General features: G+C 32.5%; 2 protein-coding genes across 7 annotated transcripts in view; one reads left to right on the top strand and one right to left on the bottom strand.

Moving 5' to 3' along the window:
• Nucleotides 1-142: 142 nt before the first annotated feature.
• LOC146539190 (uncharacterized) lies at nt 143-1,597 on the bottom strand. The gene is made up of 2 exons (XM_085185554.1): nt 1,119-1,597; nt 143-1,032 (listed from the first exon to the last, which is right to left on the bottom strand). The coding sequence occupies exons 1-2, from the start codon at nt 1,326-1,328 to the stop codon at nt 553-555; spliced, it is 690 nt and encodes a 229-aa protein (XP_085041680.1). The 5' UTR covers nt 1,329-1,597; the 3' UTR covers nt 143-552.
• A 3,149-nt stretch (nt 1,598-4,746) lies between these two features.
• Nucleotides 4,747-21,355, top strand: part of Npc1a (Niemann-Pick type C-1a) — a 49,126-nt gene continuing 32,517 nt past the window's right edge. For all 6 annotated transcript variants that reach the window (XM_085185544.1, XM_085185548.1, XM_085185547.1 and 3 more), the window contains exons 1-2: nt 4,747-5,006; nt 16,869-16,991. In XM_085185544.1, coding sequence (XP_085041670.1) covers nt 4,923-5,006; nt 16,869-16,991 — 207 coding nt within the window. In that variant the 5' untranslated portion in view covers nt 4,747-4,922. The remainder of the gene's footprint in view (nt 5,007-16,868; nt 16,992-21,355) is intronic.

A 21,355-nucleotide genomic window follows, 5' to 3' on the forward strand; every position in this document is an offset into this window, starting at 1 on the left:
TCTCATTTATGATAATTGCAGTTTGCTTAAAATACTTAATTAAATTACAACAACTAAATATGACATTAAAATTATTTTATTTAGCTTATGAAGAAAATTAAATATTGTCAACATGAAGAAATTAATAATAAATAGACAACCATTTTGCATTTATAGAGAAACATCTTTCATTAAAAAAATTATAGGAAAGAAGAAATAAGAGATAAAAATATAAGTTACAAATATATCACAATTTTATAAAATATAGTCAAATGAGATTCCTCCATAGATGGAAACAATATTATATAATTATCAAAACATGTACAGTCAGCAGTTGAGTTTGTTTATAATAACTATGGTTGCAGGTTTGATTCCACCCAGGAAAATATATATTTTTTCTCCCAGTGGTAGCAACACAAAGCAAGTTGTGTTCCACTACTTAACATACATGTGGAGTGTTTCATACTCTGCCTACCATGCTAAATGCAAGATAGAATGTGGAGCTAAAAAAGTACCCTTAACAAGTATCATAAATATAAGTTAAAAAATCATTTATCAATTCTAGTGTTATAATTATTTTGAAAGCTCTTTGGCTATACTCTTCAATGCCTCAGTTTGTTCTTTTAACAGTTTTAGCTTTTGCTTTAAATAATCTTTTTTAAAATTTAAATAATCTTCTTTTATTTGTATTTTCCTTTGCTCTTGGGCTGCTAAGACATCACAGTTAAAATAGCAGTTTTCAGATTTTTTTTGACTATGCTTCGAACTACTTAGTTCTAACTTGGAAGTTTTATGTTCATGTGGAAAAACTTTAGATTCTGGTGGTGACTCAGGTTCACTGATAAAGGCAGACATCTCTTCACTGAATATATCATGTTGATTATCACTTAGAGGTACAAATTCTGGTGTTCTATGGTAATCCTCGTTACATGAATTATCTTTTATATCCAAAGCACCTTGCTCTTCAGATGCTAATAAAACACTTGAAATTGGTAATTCTCCATTTATTTCGGCTTGTTTTTTCTTAGTTTTAGATCGTATATCATGCCATGTCTGAAAATTATTAAAATCATATTTTAAATTTATGATACATAAATATATGCTACTATAAAGTATATTTTTTTATAAACAAATCATACTTTTCGCCATTGCCGCCAAGTTTTCTTTGCACCTGGTATACCATTACATTCATTTGCAATGTTTTGCCACAATTTATGTGAGTCTCCATAGTTAAAATCCTGTGTTACTTTGCATGAAATTAATTCAGGATGTTTGTTCATTAATTCTATAAGTTTCTTTTTTTGACGAGCTGTAACATATATACACCTTTGCCTTTTCTTCTCTTCCATATTTTCAGTTAAAACCGGTTTTTTTTAATATTAATAAAAGAGTAAAATGGTAAAAATTATAAAAAATATTTTCATCTATGAAAACATAATTTATGAAGTAAATTAGTGTTCTTGTTAGTTTTCTACGCTTTTGGTTTTGTTATTTAAGTGGTTTATTTGCAGATACTACAATTTTCTATTTACTCTTATTTTAAATCGATGCAACTTTGTTATTGTTTAACTACTTGTAAATTGTGACTTTAAAATTGCACAGAATAAACAAATATACGATGCGTAGGATTAGTTTGCTACAGATAAAGGACGCTCAGTAACATATTCGTTATAATTGTTAAAGAAAATATTATTAAATTATATGTACTATGTATGTTTATACTTTTAAAATTTTCAGAGGATATTTACTAGTGTATATATATTATGCTGTAGTAGTTATCATAATTTTTATAAGATCATTTATGATGTTTAGATTTTTAGTAGTTAGTTATGGAGGTAGCTATTCTATTCTTAGGAGAAGAAAATATAGCGTTTTAGTAAATGTTGGCATAATTTTATTTCCCTGTATATATAAATATATATATAATTCATATATTGAAAAGAGTGAAGTAAAAAAATTGTAGTAGATTTCTTGTAGTCTTTTTTGAAAATAATATCTAAGCATATTTAGCACGGATTAAATGACTTATGATACCAAAGAAAATGAATAAAAATTTAATTAATAAAACATCTTTATATGAAACTTTATATATACAGCATAATATAACATTTTATTTACAGTTACCCTAAATTTAATTATAATTAATATTTTTAAGGAAAAAGTTCGTCTAGTACTGGCAGCACTATTTTAAATAAATACTAAATAATAGACATGGGCCGTAACGTCTTTTAAGCATAACCAGTGATCACTAGTTTCGGACACACGCGTAGCTAGTTTCAGAAACTAGTTATTTCTGTAACTAGTTACAAATGCTTCATAAGCAGTTGTAAGTTTAATACGACTACTTTTATAGTTGTGATTACGAAAACGTTTTAGGTTAAATTACAATATCTTGCTACTAAAATGTAATTATTTATTAATTTATTTTATATACAATTATTTTAATATATTTTTTTATATACACTTTATTGTATTATATATTTTTAATATACAGAATTTTATATAGTTTTTTCGCTGATCGCTCTTTAATAATATTTGATATATTTAATTATGGAGTGAAATTAAAATTCCAAATTAAGTGAAAAAAAAAATTAACACACAAAATACATTCAAAAAGAGGGAATAATTTTACACTTACAGAATGGAAAAAGAAATTTAAAAATACAAAAAAAACATAAACGCGAAACTGACACGTAATAGCAAAATATTCAGGTTTAAAATTGGATGAAACTTGAGACCAAACTTGAGGTAAAAACCAGCTGGTTATGGGTTCGATCCCCACTCGAGGAGATGAAATATTTATTTAAATTAATATTTTCATTTCTTCGCTCTGGTGTCGAGGTAAAGCGCGGAGTTGAGTTCTGCCACTCAACACGCAATGCCTCCAGAATTCGGCAGAAAGTGGGGAACCTAGTGTAACAGAGTGTTACACTAGGTTCCCTCTGCCTACCCTGCTGTGTGTGGGAAACAGCGTGAAGCTGAAAGAAATTGAAAGTAAGCACAGGGTACAATAGATTAATTTATTTATTTATTAGGAAGCCAACGTTACATACTACAAAAACAGGCTTTTAAACTTGTAACATAAACACAGTTATAAATGTATAACTAGTACTTAAATTAAAATTAAATGTTAAAATTTTAATACTGAATATAAATAAATAATAAATAAATAAATAAAGCCTTTATTCGCTGACTATTTCAGAACTTTTGTTTGCATAATTAAAATAAAGTATACAATAAAAATTTAAAAGACTTAAAATTAAAAACATTTAAAAAGTAATTAATTTTAGCAGCCTGCACTATTGCTATATAGCTAACCATAAAACAAAAAAAAATAACAAATTACAAACCCAAAATTAAGATTTTAAAAAACGTTATAAAAATTGTAAGCTCAGTTATGGATTCTTTATTACGTATATAAAATATTTTTTCTTTTGCTTTATACAAACGTAAGGAATCATTAAAAACATCAAATTCAGATTTTTGCGCTAATTTATTATTAACATTCAAAGTTCTATTAAGTGGTGGACTTAGGCTTCAATTTTTTGTAGCGAACCTCGTTTTGAAATTTTGCATACATGATCTTGCATTCAATCTAAGGGTAATAATATTAAGTTCACCTAAAATCTTTGAACAATCAAGACATTAATTAGTGTAAAAAGCAAAGATCGGCAATATTTCTGCGATGGGATATTTTAACATATTATAATATTTTAATAAGTCATCGTACTTCGTGATCTCTGGAAGATAACATTTTTAAAGACTTTTTTGAATTCGTTCTAATCAGTTTTTATGTGTTTCATAATATGGATTCCAGACAGTTGAACAATATTCTAATTGACTATTAATTAATGAATTAAATAAAATAATAACTGAACTGGAATTCTTAAAAGTCTTAGTAGATCGAATAAAAAATCCCAAGTGCTTAAGATATACAAGTGTGAAGTGAACGTCGCAAGCCATTGTAACCGAACCTCTTTTAATAAATAATAAACATTAAGAAAGCTACGTCACGCTAAACAAAAAAAACTCGGAATTGGTTAAAATCCACGCCGTGGCGCAGCGGCACAAAGGCGTAGCTGTAACGCGACGGTTGCGGGTTCGATCGCCAATCGAGGAAATTAAATATTTATTTACATTTATATTTTCATTTCTTCGCTCTGGTGTCGAGGCAGAGTTTTGTTTCAATTATCGATATAAAATAATAATCGATCGAATTGCATTAATGCATACATATTAAACTACTGTCGTCTCTTTCTTTCTTGCGGAACGTACTAAAATAGAGCAAGATGCAAGTATATAAGTGTCAATGTAGCTATTAACAATAATATGGTTTTTTCTTGGAATTTTCATAAAACTATAAATAATATAGTTTAACTTCTGCATTTACATTTTAGAATCGCTTTTTCGTTTCATTGAGTGTTTAATACAAAAAAGTACGATGTTTGTAGCTTTTCAATCAAATTCGCCTATTCTCGTCTCTTTTTTTCTTGCGGTACGTACTATAATAGAGCGAGATACAACTGTGCTAGTGTCGATGTAACTTGATTAGTGCTTACTCTCATGAAACTACGTATGTGAAATAATGGCTATGTGTACAGACACATAACCACAACGTAACATATGTGTAATTTCGAATAACCGCGTAGCTCCGAATCACGGCATAACTAGTTTCGACGACAGCCCGAAACTAGTTATGCCGTGATTTGGCTTGTAAGCAGTTTCTGAAACTAGTGACGCTACGTAACGCCCATGTCTACTAAATAATGTGTCTGTGGTAAATTGAGCTCAGTCGAGGAATGGAGGATATGTGAATTATACATTTGTGATACAACAATAATTAGAGAATTATATAGACTCCATTTTTAATAAGTCGTTGTGTTGTACAATTATGATATAGTAACAATCTGTTAGTTAAATAATATAGTGAAGTTAACAAAACAATGGGTGGCGTCAGTGAAACGGTTTTGCGAAGATTTCTACCATCCATCTTCGGGTGTCTGTTTCTATTACACATAGCGCAATACGTAAGTACTTATTTTTTTTATGGTTACGCGCTAATGGTCTCGTTTATAATAATGCTTCCTATTAAAATCTACGTACGTATTATGAATTCTCATAATTTACTCTCCAGGAGGGACATCGTTCTTCTTTTTTGTACGTTTACCTACATTCACCTTGCAAAATTAAATACATAGTGACTTCAAGGCGATTGCGCATTGATGAGGAAATGAGATCATAAGACTGGTTTATTAAATTTTTTATCAATAATTGTTATAATTTTCCATATTTTCTAATACTCAGCAATGGCATTTAACATTTTACACAAATAAATAAATACATTTTCTAGTTAGGTAAATTATCGTCCTTTTCTAGTTCTTGACGTCATTGTTATTAATATAAATATTAGGATCGTAAAATTTGTTTTTTCATTATGTTAATGTGCATATCATTTTTCTTTATACAGTTGAATCATTCTATGATTGACAATAGTATAACCGCTGGCTGAGTTATTATAATTAATTTTTATGAAAAAGTAGAACATAAGTATATAAAGTACGTCCCTAATATATTCTATCATTAGGATTATGATTGATATATTATTTGTTTAATATTTAAGCTTACTATACTGATCTTTTGATAATCTGATAAAAATGTTATGAAGTTAGAAAAGTTGTGGTACAAGGTTTCAATGGTTGTAAATTCAATCCCTACTCAGGGGAATAAATTGTTATAAATTAATATTTTCATTTCTTCATTCTGGCAACAAGTTAAAAGCCAGGCATTGAGTAAATTCAATGCCTCGAAAAATTTTATGGAAAGTGGGGAATGGAGTGTTTTAACACACTTAACCCTCTATCTACCCTGCTATATGCTGGATACAGTGTTAAGCTGATTAAAAAATAATGTTAAAAGTATTTTTATTATATGATATGTACAAACATTTTTAGTCAATAATTATGACTCATAATATGCAGGTGTTAAATAAACTGCTTATCAATAATATGCTTTTCACTGATTCACTCAAGTATTATAAGTTTGATATTAAGAAAAATTGGTGTAACTTTCTAATTTAAGAAATAAATGTATGTAATGTACTGTATACGTGATATAAAAACAGAACATGTTTAATTAAACACTTAAAAAAAAATTAAATTACATATTAATTGCTTTTTTTTGCATTGTTTTCATTTTTATTGTTCTGGTAGACATAATGCGGCATTGATTTCTGCAAAACAGCACATTGTATTTTAAATTCAGGTAGAAAGCAGAGAACAGTTTCAAACTAGGTTCTCTCTGCCTTCCCTGCTATAAACATAAAAAAATATTAATTATCACTATTAAACATGTCAATAGAGATTTAGATTTATATAACATGCTATTGTAGAACTTGTCTATTAGTCATCACTTAATAACAATAGTTTCACTTTATATAAATATACTTGGAATATTTTATACGGACTTCTGTAAAAGAAATTACGGACTTCTGTAAAAGGCTTTTAATTGGCAAATACACAATATTAATTAATATGCCAGTAAATTTGAAATGATCTAGAATCACTTATGTTTATTAAGTACAGTTCAGTTCTATTAGTTTACAAACAAGAAAACCTGGGAACCTACTGTTAAGACACCCCGTTTCCTTAAGCCCCTTATGTTTCTCACTTTCTGCCGAATTTCAATACATCGCATGTTGGGGGGCGCAGCCCATCTTAGCTCATGCTTTGCGTTGATACGAGAGAGGGGACATTAAATTACTAAATATTTCCTCAAGTTGGAATCAACTTGCAACTTGTCGTGTTTATAGTTGCAAATTTATACCCCCATCACATCTGGCCTCAAAATTAATTATCATACTAATATTATAATAGTGTTACACCAAAATTACTCAAGAGATTATCATGAAACTTTGTACACAATATATTCTTGAAGGTATAAGAAAAGACATTTTTAATTAAAAAGTATATATATTTGGAAAAAAATATAGTATCCTTTGGCTATATTAAAATAAGTTTCAGAAAGCGACACCGCGTTTGAGTCTTAACTCTTTAGTTAATAATTATTATAATTATGAATAACGCCTACTCATACATAGTTGACACATCATATAATAACAAGGAACAATAAAACATCAGGTCTTTGCTATCGCTTACGCATTCCGTCAAATCCTGTTTTGTTATAAACCAAATTACGCATTAAAATGATTTAATGACAATTTTGATTTCGTAGAAGCTATTTAGCTTAAAGAGACCGACGGCGTAGTGGCGCAGGTACAAGCGTACAACAGTAGAGCGGTAGCTGTAGGTTGGATTCCACTATGAATTCCATTTGTCAATATTTTTATTTCTTCATAGTAAATAGCCCGCTTCGAAAAGCAAAGATTAACGCTAGGTTCCCTTTGCCTCCGCTGCTACATGCGGGATTGATTAAGCATAAACCTGAAAAAAAAGAGTAGAGAGTAAGAGAAGTAATGAAGATATTTCTTTCGTATGATGCTTTATATTAAATCTACTTTTCGACGAAAATTATATTTGACGTATCTTGCTTATAATGAAGAGAAAATTACTTCTCTTCATTATAAACAAGATTCTGTTATTGTTGCATTTTTATTTATTTGCATTAATTTTCAGTTGGGTAGGAATATACTGTTAAGATTATTATTTCTTATATAGATACTTTTGTAGGTAAGGATACCTACAGTGTCAATTCCAAATGGATTTGAACGTTGATCCACTGTAAAATGCAAAATGCTACATGAATATAATATGTACATAGATACCGATGAGTTACGTATGTCGGGCTCAAGGTCTGTAGCGTAATCGCATAGTCTGTATGCAATTAATTTCTTCTCAACTATGTATATATGTATGTGCACATTATATACTTGTTATATTAAATAGTGGAAAAATTATAATTGTGTGTACTTTTTTTATATTCCTAGAACTTAGAGACGAACTTAGAACTTAAAGACTCCGTTCCCCATTTTTCGCCGAATTATCGAGGCGTAATTTATTATTTATTATACTTTTATTTCTACATAAATATGCAATTTTGTTAAGCGTATTTTCGTAACTTAAAAGTTACCATAAAAGCTGGTTTTGGCTTGTTTTTATTTTTAATTTAGTAGCAATAATATTAAAACATGGTAGAAAAAAAACTTGTATTTCCATATAATCGAAGCATATTCTAGATTTAGCATTTTACTAGAGCACAAATTAACTTGCGAAATTTTATCTTTGTAATTACTCCAGGAATTTTAGAGTAATTAGTATAGTTATTTGAAAATACATGTTTTAGTACAAGTTATTATGAATACTAACGTATAATTATTATTTTACTATAGCTTTTATCTAGGCAACGTACTGTATTGACTAGAAGGAAACATTTAAGACAACAGCTCCACTACAAGATGGTTCGCGTACTTCAGGATTCGATTATAAGAGATAAAGTTATTTAAAACCAATGTATGGTATATCTGAAGTTTTTATTTTAAGGGGATTTATTATTATTAAACTAAATTCAAACAATTCTAAAGGATATTTTTAAATAAATTTAACCGTATTAATGTATATGTTTTTGTAAAAATTATGTGTCGATTCCGTCATGGTGGAGTGGCACAGTCGACGTCAGACGACGATTATGAATTCGACTGCCACTCGGGGATTCAATTATTTATATTTCTTCCTACTGGTAACAAGAAAGAATGCGGCGTGGAAGTGAGTGTTTTAACACTAAGTTCCCTCTGTCTTGCTACATGCTGGATATCAGCGAAATGGACTTAGAATTCACGTTAAACAGAAACCATTTAAATAATGGAAGTATAAAAACTATATGTTTGAAGTTTAACACCTTTACGGATATATAGAGCTTTCCAAGAAATTCAACTGTATTAGAGATATATTGGGAAATGATTCGCGTTAAAATTTACCTATCATCGATCCTTGCCAAGTCGCTGGTTTCCAGGTTACTTGCCTTATCTTTTTCACTATAGTTGTTGTGAGAATCTGCGTATTTCTACGACTGCGTCATGATAATATAATGTTATCTTTCCCGATTTTATCTGGAGATTGTAGGTGATAAGGTAGATTATACCTTTTTGTGTTTTGTTTCAACAGTAAACTTTTTTGACGTTAAAAATGTTATTGTATTGAAAATATTGCTAAATTTTAAGCCACATGCTTCACTAATGAGATTTGTGTAACGATTTTTGTGCAGATTTTTTACCATTGGCTCGCTGTACCCACCTTATTATTATTCGCAAATTAACTCGTCACGAAAGTAAAATTATCTCCTCTTTAATAATTTACAATGTGAATTTTAAAATTGTTAGTGTGTAAAAGATATACCCTTTCTTTGAGGTAAATTATATTTCGACGTAGGGACCCTACGTATAAACGACCATGCCAAATTGTAAGGGTAAAAAACATATCTTTGTCAACAATGTTTTATTCTCTTTTCCCTTTAATTTTCTCTTTTACGTAGGGACCATGATTAAATTTTAAAAAATATCAAATAAATAAATTACATTAGCCTATTTTAAAAATATAGTATTAGGTTACCAAGTATTACAGTAGATTCCTATATACATTTTAACAGCTTACATCTACAGTAGTACACTCAGCCAAATTACATGTAAACACTCGGCTGATACTTATTTTCATTATTTTAAGAGGGTGAGAATAGATTTCCAGGCCAATTATTATTCAAATTTGGTTATAAATTTTACTGTATGATGAATATAGAGAAAGAAAATAAATAGATAAAATTAGATTTTATGCTATTATTGATAACCTGCCCACAAGTTTTCTTTACACTTAAATAACTTCCAAAAATAAATGAAGAATGACGCGGTTTAATTGTGCATTCTATTGCCACCCACGGAAAATATTTTTAAATGGTCTCCTCACAAAATATATAATTTAAGGATAAATTATATAGAATTATAGTTGATATTTTTATAGAAAATGAACAACTTCAAATAAATAACTTATACTTAGGTTAAAAGTCTCACGATAGGATGTGTGCTCTTCTGATAGCCTCTGGCGAATTATTTCACAGGATTCCTGCGATTGCAAACGAGTTAGCCATGAAGCTTAACGTGTAAGTTAGTGTAAAAAGCATGATATTTACTTGAGATCGTAATGATATTTTATGGAAAGAGAAAAGAAAAGAAAAAACGGAAAACAGATAGTTGGGAGAACTAGGTCTAAAAAGCACGGAATGAAGTGAATACAGGACCCTAGACTTCCCGCGATCACCGAAAGCAAACCAAGTTGCTTCCTACATGTAGGATCGCTTATCGATGGAGCGTACGTTATCGATGAAGCGAACGCAGGTGTTTATGTTTTCTATCTATAAGATACATGACGACCACTTATACCTAATTCAATTCTGTAATCCCGATTGATGCTTGATACCAAAAACGATCCCGACCTTGTTACCACGTTTATTATAATGGCAGTCATGTCAAAATTTCGATCATAAAATATTTAAACGAATACAAAATACATAAGTTATTAGTTAGTATTAACTTTAAATAATTTATGTCCAGTAATAATATAGTTGCATGTCATTCCTATAGATAGAATATACGGATAGACTAGGAGGAGCACCTCCTTCCTCCTCTGCTCAATAATTGCGCTTACAGTGACGCACGTTGTTATCAAAACAAATGCTAGCATATACATATATATTAGCAATCATCACCCGCGCTAATATGCAAAGATTACAAAATTATAACAGTAGGCAAGTCTTAGGTCTTTAAGGCTGTGCTTCGATTCCCATTTGGGGGAAATGAATTATTATTTTCATTTCTTAGTTCGGGTGGAAACAAGGCATAGCGCGGGGTTAAGCGGCGGGAGATAGGGCACGGAGTGTTTTAGCTCTATGTTCCCTCTGCCTACTCTGCTGTATGCTGCTTGCAGCTTGAATGTAATAAACATGTTACGTACTCATTTTATTAAATTACCATCTTCCTTTTCACGTTTTCCTTCTTCAGCCTCGTTTATATAGCGATATATGTAGTAACTTCAATGGCAGCATGTTAAAGTATCAGATGAGTCATACAAGAACCGGAAATACCAGATTTATTCCCTCCATGTCCGCACCAAGGGTACAATCGGCCGTTTAATATTATACCTTAACAATTACGAACAGAGTGCCGTTTTCTTCGAAAAACCCTGACTTTGATATCTGAACTGGGCTTCAGCTACTAATAGGTTCAAGTTCAAATTGATTAAATAACACTCAAATTGTAGTGAAACATGAAAACCATTTATTAGTACTAATTTATTGGACGCCGTTGCGGCGCAGCTGGAATGTTGAGCTGGTCAGCAGTTTTAGTAATTCTGATCTGAAGTTATATTCCTAATTTTAATCGTTTTCCAAGGTCTAGTTTTTAGGGATTTGTCATTTCTAGGTCTTCTATGTTATTTCGTTCAAAATGTGCCTGGTTTTTATTTTTAGATGATATTTTTCTTATGTTTACACTAATATATAATAATAACTTGTTGTTGTTGTTATTATAGATTCAGATGTGTCAACACGTATTGCAAATAGTTTGGAAGCCCTTTACAATGTGCTATTGGCAAACTGTAAGCATTCGCACGTTAAATTGAATGTGCCTTGTGAGCGTTTGTAGTTGGTAACCACTGTTGTATTCCATGCATTTGTCGAACTCCGCTGCGTCATACCACAATTGAGCGTACATATACATATGTACATGAAATCTTCTTGTTCTTCTTCTTCCGTACCTTTTCCTTTTATTTGGGGTGGGCCCTCCTCGTATTCCGGCGCCAAGTCGACGATCTTGGGTTGTCTCTAAATCTAATTTAGCCTGCGCCAGATCTTTGGTACATATGTACATGAAATGGTTTGTTGATTTTTTAAGGTTAAGTAATAAGGGATCCTAGTGTTCAGACAATTCGTTCACATTAAGACACTTCCGATCTTCATTCTCCGCCCAATTCTGGAAACTTTACGTGTTGAGTGGCGAAACTTAACGACGCGGTGGTAATCAAACCCATAGCCTGCAGTGTTTACAGTCGCACGCTTGTTCCTGCGCCACAACTGGCCTCTGTCTGTTGATTTAGATTCCAGTAATAGTATGACCCTAATTATTTATTTATTAAGCATAGTATCGATGAAATATGTTAATCTATGGTTTTAGTTATTCAAATAATAAATTTACTTTGAAAATTGTATCGATTAGTAGAATAAAAGCATTTCTTTCAATATAATGAAAAATTAAAAGAAAAATATTTTCTCTTGTCTCTTAATGTCAAACGAGCTCTTTAGTGAAGGCTCGAGGGATACTCCTTTTCATACAAAAGTGGACGATGGCGACAGAAGCGTTATGACGACACTACTTGACCCTCTTACTATTTTTATGTTGTTAACAATCGGCACTTACTGTTTATATTTTTGTCCAAAAATATAATTATAAATTGTTTTAACTTAGGTACATCCTAAATTCTATTTTTCGTCGTCGCCGCAGTGGACTTTAAAAGTTATGATTGGATTTAGTTCCCTCTGGGAGTCTATTTATTAAAAATTCAGGACTTCAATAGTGGATAGACTATTTCATCCCCATGTATGTTAGCCGATTTTCAGTGGTTCGGTTTTGTTTAGAAAAAGCAACAGGAAATACAACCTATATTTAATTCTATTTAGTTTGAGAAGTTGTGGATTAGTAATGATGTAACCATTAGCATACGAGTAGAAGTCAGTTAATGAACATGTACGTCTTCGTGGTATGCTTATCTGGTTACGGTTACGGGGAATGGCCGATATATATTATATATTAGTTATATATATTAAGTATATTAGTATTGGTCGAGAATTGATAACAATCTGGTAACATGTTGTTTATCTAACCTTAGATTGATACTACAGGGTCGTCGGTCTTAACTGATTTTATATGATCTTTACGATTTTTTTTCTAGCTTTACGCTTTATCCTGGACATGGCCAAGTAGGCAGAGGGAACCTGGGAATATATTGTTAACTTACTTCATTCCCTTTTAGACACTTCTGTTCCTTACTTTCGGGATGCAGCATGAGGATTATTTTATATACTTTATTTGTATAGTACACTAATGTAATATTTTTAGGAATGTTATATGGTGAAGAACATAGATCTTGTAGTAACTAATTATTAAAAAATATTCTGTTCAAAAAACGACTTTTTCTAATATTTTTGATATTAAGAAAGCAAAATAAAATGCCTATATTTATTGAAATTCATTTTGTATATTTAAAACCCTCTTTATATTTGTTAGTTTCGCAGTCAAGGCTACTTTCGTTCAAAGCCAGGCCATGTTTACCGACAGATTGCCGCGATCGATATTAGGTTGTTAGGCTTCACTTCAACCCTGCGGCGTTACGATTCACCTGTACTTGAGGTACCTTAACGTATTTAAAATGTCTTTATTACTAGTTCTCTAAATTATTTTAAGATTATATACTACTGATTTTTTTAAGCAGCGCAGAGGCACAAGGGTGTGACTGTAAGTGTAAGGGTTGTGAGTTCGATTATCACCCGGGGAAATGCTTTATTATTTATTAATATTTTCTTCTCTTCGCTCTGATACCGAGGCAAACTGTGGCGTTGAATTTCGCCATTTAACTCACAATGCTTCAAAAATTCGTAAAGTGAGAATCGAACTGTCTTAACACTAGGTTCCCCTTGTGTACCCTTGCTATATGCGAAATACAGTTGATGCTGAAAAAAAAGTATATTTAGTTTTATATACAAGTATTCTATCAAATTTTATCCAATTGTATACTCAATGGAATCGTAGAAATAGCTGCGGGTACATTGTGGATGAGAAAACCACGACAGAGACATGGTCTTTGCTAAAACTTTACCCTTCTTTACCCTTGTTAATAATATTAAAACTCGGTGTTATAATTATTTTGATTTTCTTAAAAAGGCATAAAGCCTTTTATTATTATTGGAATCGTAGAGTATCATTGTTGACATCTACACTTTGTAAATAACAGATTAAATATTTATGAATAGATGCACTAAAATACTACACATTTTGGCAAACTGACAACACTGTTCTTTTATTTATTGAGTCATAGATAATAATATTTATTAAAAAAAATATATTATTCAGAAGTCTGTTAAAGTTTTCCAAAGTTAAAAGGTTCTTAAGATTGAAATCGATTAACGTATGTTGCATAAATGTCAAAGGTTAAAGAAGTAAATTAGATTTTATTTAATAGTAAGTTGTATGTACGTTTATATAAGTTCTACATTACTTTTTTAATTATATAAGCTCTTTTTTTTGGCTTGTAGTTTGCTATGCACGCTAAAATAAACAGTAAATATATTAAAGTAAATAAATAACTTCAGGCTATATCCCGTATAAAGCAAAAGGCAGAGAAATCTTAGTGTTAAGTCATTACGTTTCTAACTTTCCGTCCAATTTCCGAGACATAAAGACTAAAATGTGGAGTGGAAATCGAACCCACAGCCGTCACGATAATCGTCGAAAATAAAAATTTAAGTAGATCTGTGAATTTTGTTTGTAGTTCCAACAATAAGTTTGGACAGGAAGTATGATTTTCAGAATTCATGAATTATTAATAAATCTCCCAGGTCAACGCCATATGTTTATTGTGTTCTCGTTTATTATATTTATTTTCTCCTTTTTTCATAAAAAAATACTTTGGTTATTGCATAGTGCATACCTACCTATAATTTTATAAAATATAAACTCGAAGGTTTTATTCTGTCTCGATATCTCCTCTATCTCATGAATCTATCGCAAGTATTTTGAAAAAAAAAAGAAACTTGAAGACGTCAAAGCCAATTTCAAATTAATTATGTATGCCACGTGTGTCAGTCCCAGTTTAGAAAAAAAATCGATTCGATTCGGGGCTGACCCTCATTTCGATTTTATTGATATCGCCAACGTCAATGTAACGGGCCCGCGTGTTTCTAAATTCAGTAGCTCCGAACGTCACTGAGATCGAAATATTCTAAATGAAATCTCGTATAATATATTGTATGATGCATTTGAATTTATTTTATTTTAACATCTGCAATATATATTCTTTTTACTTATAGATTTAGCGATAACTGAAAGAAGTGAAAGAAACGATGACACTTTTATCCACTTTCCACCCAGTTTTCGAGACATAAGAATTATTTTATATTATTAATATTTTCAGCTTCATGCTGTATCCCGCACACAGCAGGGTAGGCAGCGGGAACCTGGTGTTAACACACTCGGTTCCCTATTTTCTGTCGGATTCTGGAGGCATTGCGTGTTGAGTGACAGAACCTAACGCCGCGCTTTGCTTCGACACCAGAGCGAAGAAATAAACATAAATAAATATTTCACTTCCTCGTGTGGGGATCGAACCTGCAATCGTCACGTTACAGACACACCCTTGTGCCGCTGTGCCACGACGGCCTCTATCATTGTAATAATTTAAGTATTTGTTCTATACGATATAATATTGCTATCTGCTGTAAACATTACGTTCAACGATCTGTTAAGCTACATTCTACTATCTACATTTGTTAAGCGTTTTATCGTTCAATTTTCTGTTTATCTTTCTTTCCTTTGTGTGCTTTTCATACTTTTATATAATAAAAATAACACTATTTTATAAAAATATTATAATTTAAAGTAAACTTCAACTCCCTGCGTCAGTAATTTCTATAGAAACGGTTCGATTCGTTTTCAAGTACATCTGAACGAACATGCGATGTTTCGTCCAATCGATGGTTGACCTTTCAACTTTATATTATATAGCCTCGTCAATCGTGGTATTTGATTTTTATAATTAAAAAAATAAGGTATACTTAATAAATTTTTTCGCAATTATATTTAAGGTTGTCGTGGCATAGTGCCAGGCATGCGACTGTAAACGCTACGGTTCTAGGTTCGATTCGCACTTGTAGAAATGAAATATTTAATATTTTCATTTCATCGCTCTGGTAACGATTGGCTCGTTCAACGCGACGTTGAGTTCCTCCGATACTCAACACGCAAAGCCTAAAGAAATCGGCAGAAAGAGGAACAAGAGTGTCTTGACATTAGGTTCCATCTGCCTACAATGCTTGAAATAGCTTGAAGTTAAAACAAAAATATGATATGTTATTATTCCATTGATTTCGCTCGTAGCTGTTATTACATGTTTTTTATAACTTTTGAAATAAGACAACATGGCGAGGGAGTGCTATTCGGCGAAAACGTTGTTAATGTTACTATGCGGGTTTGAGTTTTTACGATGCGGGATACGAATTCCAAATGATGCCCTTGGCAATGGCGGACGGCGGCGGCGGCCCGTCGGAACTTATTTATTTATGGTCTTTCTCATAAGAGTGTATAAATAATATTGTAGTAGATACGCGTGTTGTTTTTATGTTTCTTTCATATTTTATGGTGTATTCAGATAGACTTAGATGGCAACTTTTCGGTAATTTAGTCCTTGAGATTTGAATTCGCTACCTTCGTGTGGGCCGTGATGGTGTTGCTCTTTTTTTGAGAAAATGTCGAAATTGTTGGAAAATTGTCACTATTTTTTGTGTTTTCAAAAGGGCTGTATTTATAGAGATCGGTCTCGAGATGCTGTTCTTATTTATAAATTTTATACATATTCAAGAATGAAAACAAAATCTCAAGATCGATCTCAGACTTGAGAGCGATTTATAAATACATGCCAAAGATTTGTAGGCTTACATTGTATCGAATCTAGTTAGATGTTATTATAAAAATATGCTACGGCAATTTTTTAAGGGCTCCATCAGTATAACAAATAATTAAATATAATGTTATTTTCATTGTTCATAAAATATGATACTAGAGTAATATAAAACTAACTTAATTAACCCTACAGCCATGAGTTAATGTTTTCCCTCCATTACAGATTCCAGCCGCGTCAGCCGAAGGTCACTGCATTTGGTATGGCGTGTGTGCAAACGCTTCGGAGTATAAGAAAACTAATTGCTACTACGATGGCCCAGCGAAGCCTATTGAAGACAGCGCAAAGGTATGTGGTTCAAATTCAAATTTTATTGGTGTCAATCTTGGAATGACTTGTACTGGAATTAATATATTTTTTCGTTTTGGTACCAAGTCATAGTGGCGTAGAGTTCCGCCACTCAAAATTCGACAGAAAGTGAGGACAGAGTGTCAAAACTCTAGGTCCTAGGTTTTTAGAGAGGCCCTCTGTCTACCCTGCTATATGCGGGATACAGTGTGACGTAGCAAAAAAAATGTATAATCTATGTACAATAAATAATAGATTTTATATCGAATATAATTCATTATTGCTTAAAAGTTTGTTTTGCAATCATTTTTGCCTACTTACGTTACTTTTTCTTTAGTCTTTTGTGTCAAGCAAGGACTTTAAAATAAAAAAAACATTTAAGAGTTACTTGACCTTATTTATTTAAAGTAAATATTCATCAAAACATTTCGTTTTTAATTGGCCTTATGAGAAAAGTCATTGTAAGATTATTTACAGAAAAAAAAAACTTTTCGGCGAAATACATATGTAAATAATAGCTATATTATAGTATTTTTCGAAGAAGTTTTAGTTGTAGTGTAACATATAGAAAATATTCTTGTTATATCATTTGCGATGAAATTAATGATCTTTTTGTATTCTTGAAAAATGTCCTACATTTTGTATGATCTGCCCTATGCGTTGTTCTATGAGACCAGCTTTCAATTAGGCCTATAACCTAAAACATGCTATGTTCAAGGATATGTTACAATTTTCGAAGAAAACCGTTTTAGTTTTATAGAGAAGTAGAAAATATTAATTTTGACTTTGACCTAAAACTTTATAGATTTATAACTACTACTAAACTAACTAACTAACTAGTTCAGATTATTTTTGGTAAATTATTGTATTATGAAATCTTAGAGGAACATAAAATACGCGGCGTTCAGTTCCGCCAATCAACACGCAATGCCTAAAGGTAAAAAGTAGATAATGGAATTGTCTTAATGGGAAGCGGAGTCGTTTAACACTAGGTACCCAGGTTCCCTCTGTCTATCCTACTATGTGCGAGATAAAAATATAGATATTAAAATAGAGTGAAGTTAAACATAGTGATTTTCTAACCAATATGGTAGTGTTTCCGAAACCTATAAATAAAATACATAGTTTCGAGGTCTCTTGTAGAGACCTCAAGGACTAGTATCCGATTGACGTATTGTACTCGGTCACGAGGCCTTTTCCGATGGAGGAAATTTATAAATTGCACTATAAACGTTTTAAATTTTCTCCTTTTTTCATCGTCAAGGGCTTTGCTGGGCACAAGTGGGTCAACCACGAGGTTACGTTGTCTGTAATAAATCTATATATAGCGTTTGCATGCAATTGTGACGATCGACGAAGCCTACTTGTGTATAAACATTGGGAGGTGACCTGATCATCATGAACGCTGTTGTTGCGGTTTTTGTACTCAGTTATAAGCAATTTAATGGAAAAGTGTTATTTTCTATGTAATAAAAGTAAGGGTAGGCAGAGGGAACGTGGAAACCTATTTCCGTTTTCCACTTTCCGCCGAATTCTAGAGGTATTGCATGTTGAATGGCAAACTAAGCGCGGCGCGGTACGTCGTTACCAGAGCGAGGAAATTTATATATTAAATATTTCATTTCCTCAAGTGAGAATCGAACCTAAAGCCTGTTGAGTTTACAGTAGGTTAGTAGGCTTTTGCCTACTGGCCTCTGATTTTTGTCTATTTCATTCAAATGTAACGTGACAGCCGTGGTAATGTAAGCCTGTTTTTCTTTACTTTTGAATTATCTTTATAGGATCTCTCATGATTAATTGTGCCAAATTACTTCGTGGCCTTGCTCCACATCTATTTCCAAAAAAATCTTTGAACACATTTGATGTTGCCGTTTATTTATTTTATATGATGTTTAATTTTAAGCCAGTCGTGGCATAGGGGCACAGTGAATGTAAACGCGGCAGGTTGTGGGTTCGATTCGCATTCTAGGAATTATTTAATATTTTCATTTTCTTCGTTCTGGTGGCCAGGAAAACGCCCGGCGTTGAGTTTCGCCACTTAATACTCAATGCCTCCAAATGGAAAATGAGGCACGGAGTGTCACTGTTAACACTACCTACCCGGCCGTTCCCTCTACCTGCCGTATGCGAGATACAGCGTGACGCTAAAACAACTTTAAATTTGTTTCAATTTTAAAATACGACCGTGTAATAGACTGGGATCCGGCCGTTGAATCCTGCATATACGAGTTTTCTTAATTAAACCTATATTAATGAATAATACATGATTAGTAGAACAGATTACACTTGGGTTGCCTGGAAGAATCCTGCCGCAATCACCTTTAACTACATTTTTTCGTAACTCGTTTTTGGAGAAAATTGCACCAATACGTTTTTTATATGAATCGCACATCATTTGAAAGATAATCCCATAAGGAATTGGAAAATTAAGGGTTGCCAGCTCTCAGTCTGCCGCAAGTCTAGGGTTGCCTGGTTTAAACATGTCACTAAATGTTAATAATTTGCACTCATGTGTTTTTTTAATGAATTATATATCAAATTAAAGCTTATTTTTTTCTGAACACTATAAAACAGGGTTGCCTGGAAAATTCCTGCCGCAAACAGGGGTTGCCAGCGTTTGAAATATTTTATTCCGGTTCCGTTTGACTATGAGAATAGACGATGAAATGCGCAGTCTGCCTTATGTTTTAAAGTAAAATATTAAATAATAGAAGGTCAATCTTAAAATCAATGTTTATTCTAATTGTTCAACTGTTAAATGATGATTTTAATCATATTAAGTACACGCAGAAAACTATTTAAAGATGAAATCATTCTTATTTTTCAAGTAAAATAATAATCCATAATATTGAGTCTTCGCAAAATTTATTTTATAAATAATAATATTTAGTTAAATAAAAGGGTTATTTAAAACAACTAAATTATTTAATTAAGTAAATGTTTACAAATATCGATCTACTATAAGGTATTAATTACAACATGTTTCCTTAATATAATGAGAGGTGACAATTATCGCGGATATTTTTTTTATTAATTAAGAAAATGTGGAAAATTACATTTCAATAAACAATCTCTCTCTCTCTCTTCGCCCTCTGCTTGTTTGATTTGACAACGCCGTCCGTATCCGAAGAAAAAACTATGGCGCCCATCTTTTTGGTACGAATATTTACGTTTTTGCAAAGTAAATGAAAACTATTCAACTAATAAAAACTATTAAAAAATATAGATTAAAAAATGTCGCTAGCAAGAACTTCTCCGTCTATGCTGATAGTTTTTAAGGTATTTAGGTCTGAAAGAATTGTTCTTATAATTATAATAAAGCGTAATCACTCACTAACGTCCCTAACTTAGTATAATCAAAACTGAGGCAACTCCCACGGCCACAATTGTCTACATTTTATTAAACTATATAATATTAAATATTAAAGTATACTAACGTTTTGCATTAGAAAATAATTAAAAAATACTTCTTTATATTTTTGTTTTAAAACAATGAACTTTTTGTAATACTGTAAATGATAACTGTGCATTGTGTCACTATTTAAAAAAATGTCACTGTATTTAAAATTCATTTTTTGGCGAAACAATAACATAATTTTACACTTTTGGAGAGATTCCTTGTTAAATTCTATCACATTTTCACTCCTGCCGCACAAAAAACACATCTTCATTTTTGTCAAGTAACTAAGGTAAGTAACTAAGTAATATGCTCAAAAACAACTCGTCGTGGGATTTCTTTCGTCCGGCGCTTGCGCCGGGAAGCAGTACAGGGCGGTTGCCCTTCTTCTGCGGTGTCTCGCGGCGGCTATTACAATAGCCGCGTCATTGGGGGATGGCCTGGGAGCCAAGGGGGAATCGGGTTAACTGGGGGGTTAACTGGGGGGGGGGGAGTCATGGTGAAGGGATGAGCTGTATGCCCCCTGGGCGGTCAGCCAAGCCAGGTGAGACTCACGGTTACCCGTGAGAGGCCCAGCTTAGGCGACCAGCGACCGAAGGGGCAGCTCAGGAGGCGGAGTTGGGTAGGGTGAGGATATCCCTTGGTAGGCGCATCCTGTCCGGTGGCCTGGTATGCCATGGCGCGATGTCCTGGAGATGTGGGTGGTCCGATGCATCGGCGCGGCTGTATGCGTTGCGCGCAAGCCGGCCGATGTGTACCTCCAGGCTCTCTATTCTGAGGTCGCGCTGGATGGTGGTGTTCCGAACGTAGTAGGGAGCCTGGGTGACGCGCCGGAGGGCAACGTTTTGGACCACCTGTAGGACCTTGCGCTGGGGCGCACTTGCAAGCGCGTACCAGGCCGGGGCGGCGTATGTGAGGTGTGGCCTCACGTATGACTTGTATAAGGCAAGTCTCGTGCGTAGCGGCA

Source organism: Heliconius melpomene, chromosome 5 (genome assembly GCF_056956725.1).
Source record: "Heliconius melpomene rosina isolate 202511_hmr_F chromosome 5, ASM5695672v1, whole genome shotgun sequence".
Taxonomy (NCBI): Eukaryota; Metazoa; Arthropoda; class Insecta; order Lepidoptera; family Nymphalidae; genus Heliconius; species Heliconius melpomene.

Excerpts from the sequence above, each read along its gene's own strand:
- LOC146539190 (XM_085185554.1), bottom strand. The coding sequence starts at position 1,328 with ATGGAAGAGAAGAAAAGGCAAAGGTGTATATATGTTACAGCTCGTCAA. Across the intron at positions 1,033-1,118 it reads CTTGGCGGCAATGGCGAAAA|ACATGGCATGATATACGATC; the intron begins GTATGATTTGTT and ends AATAATTTTCAG.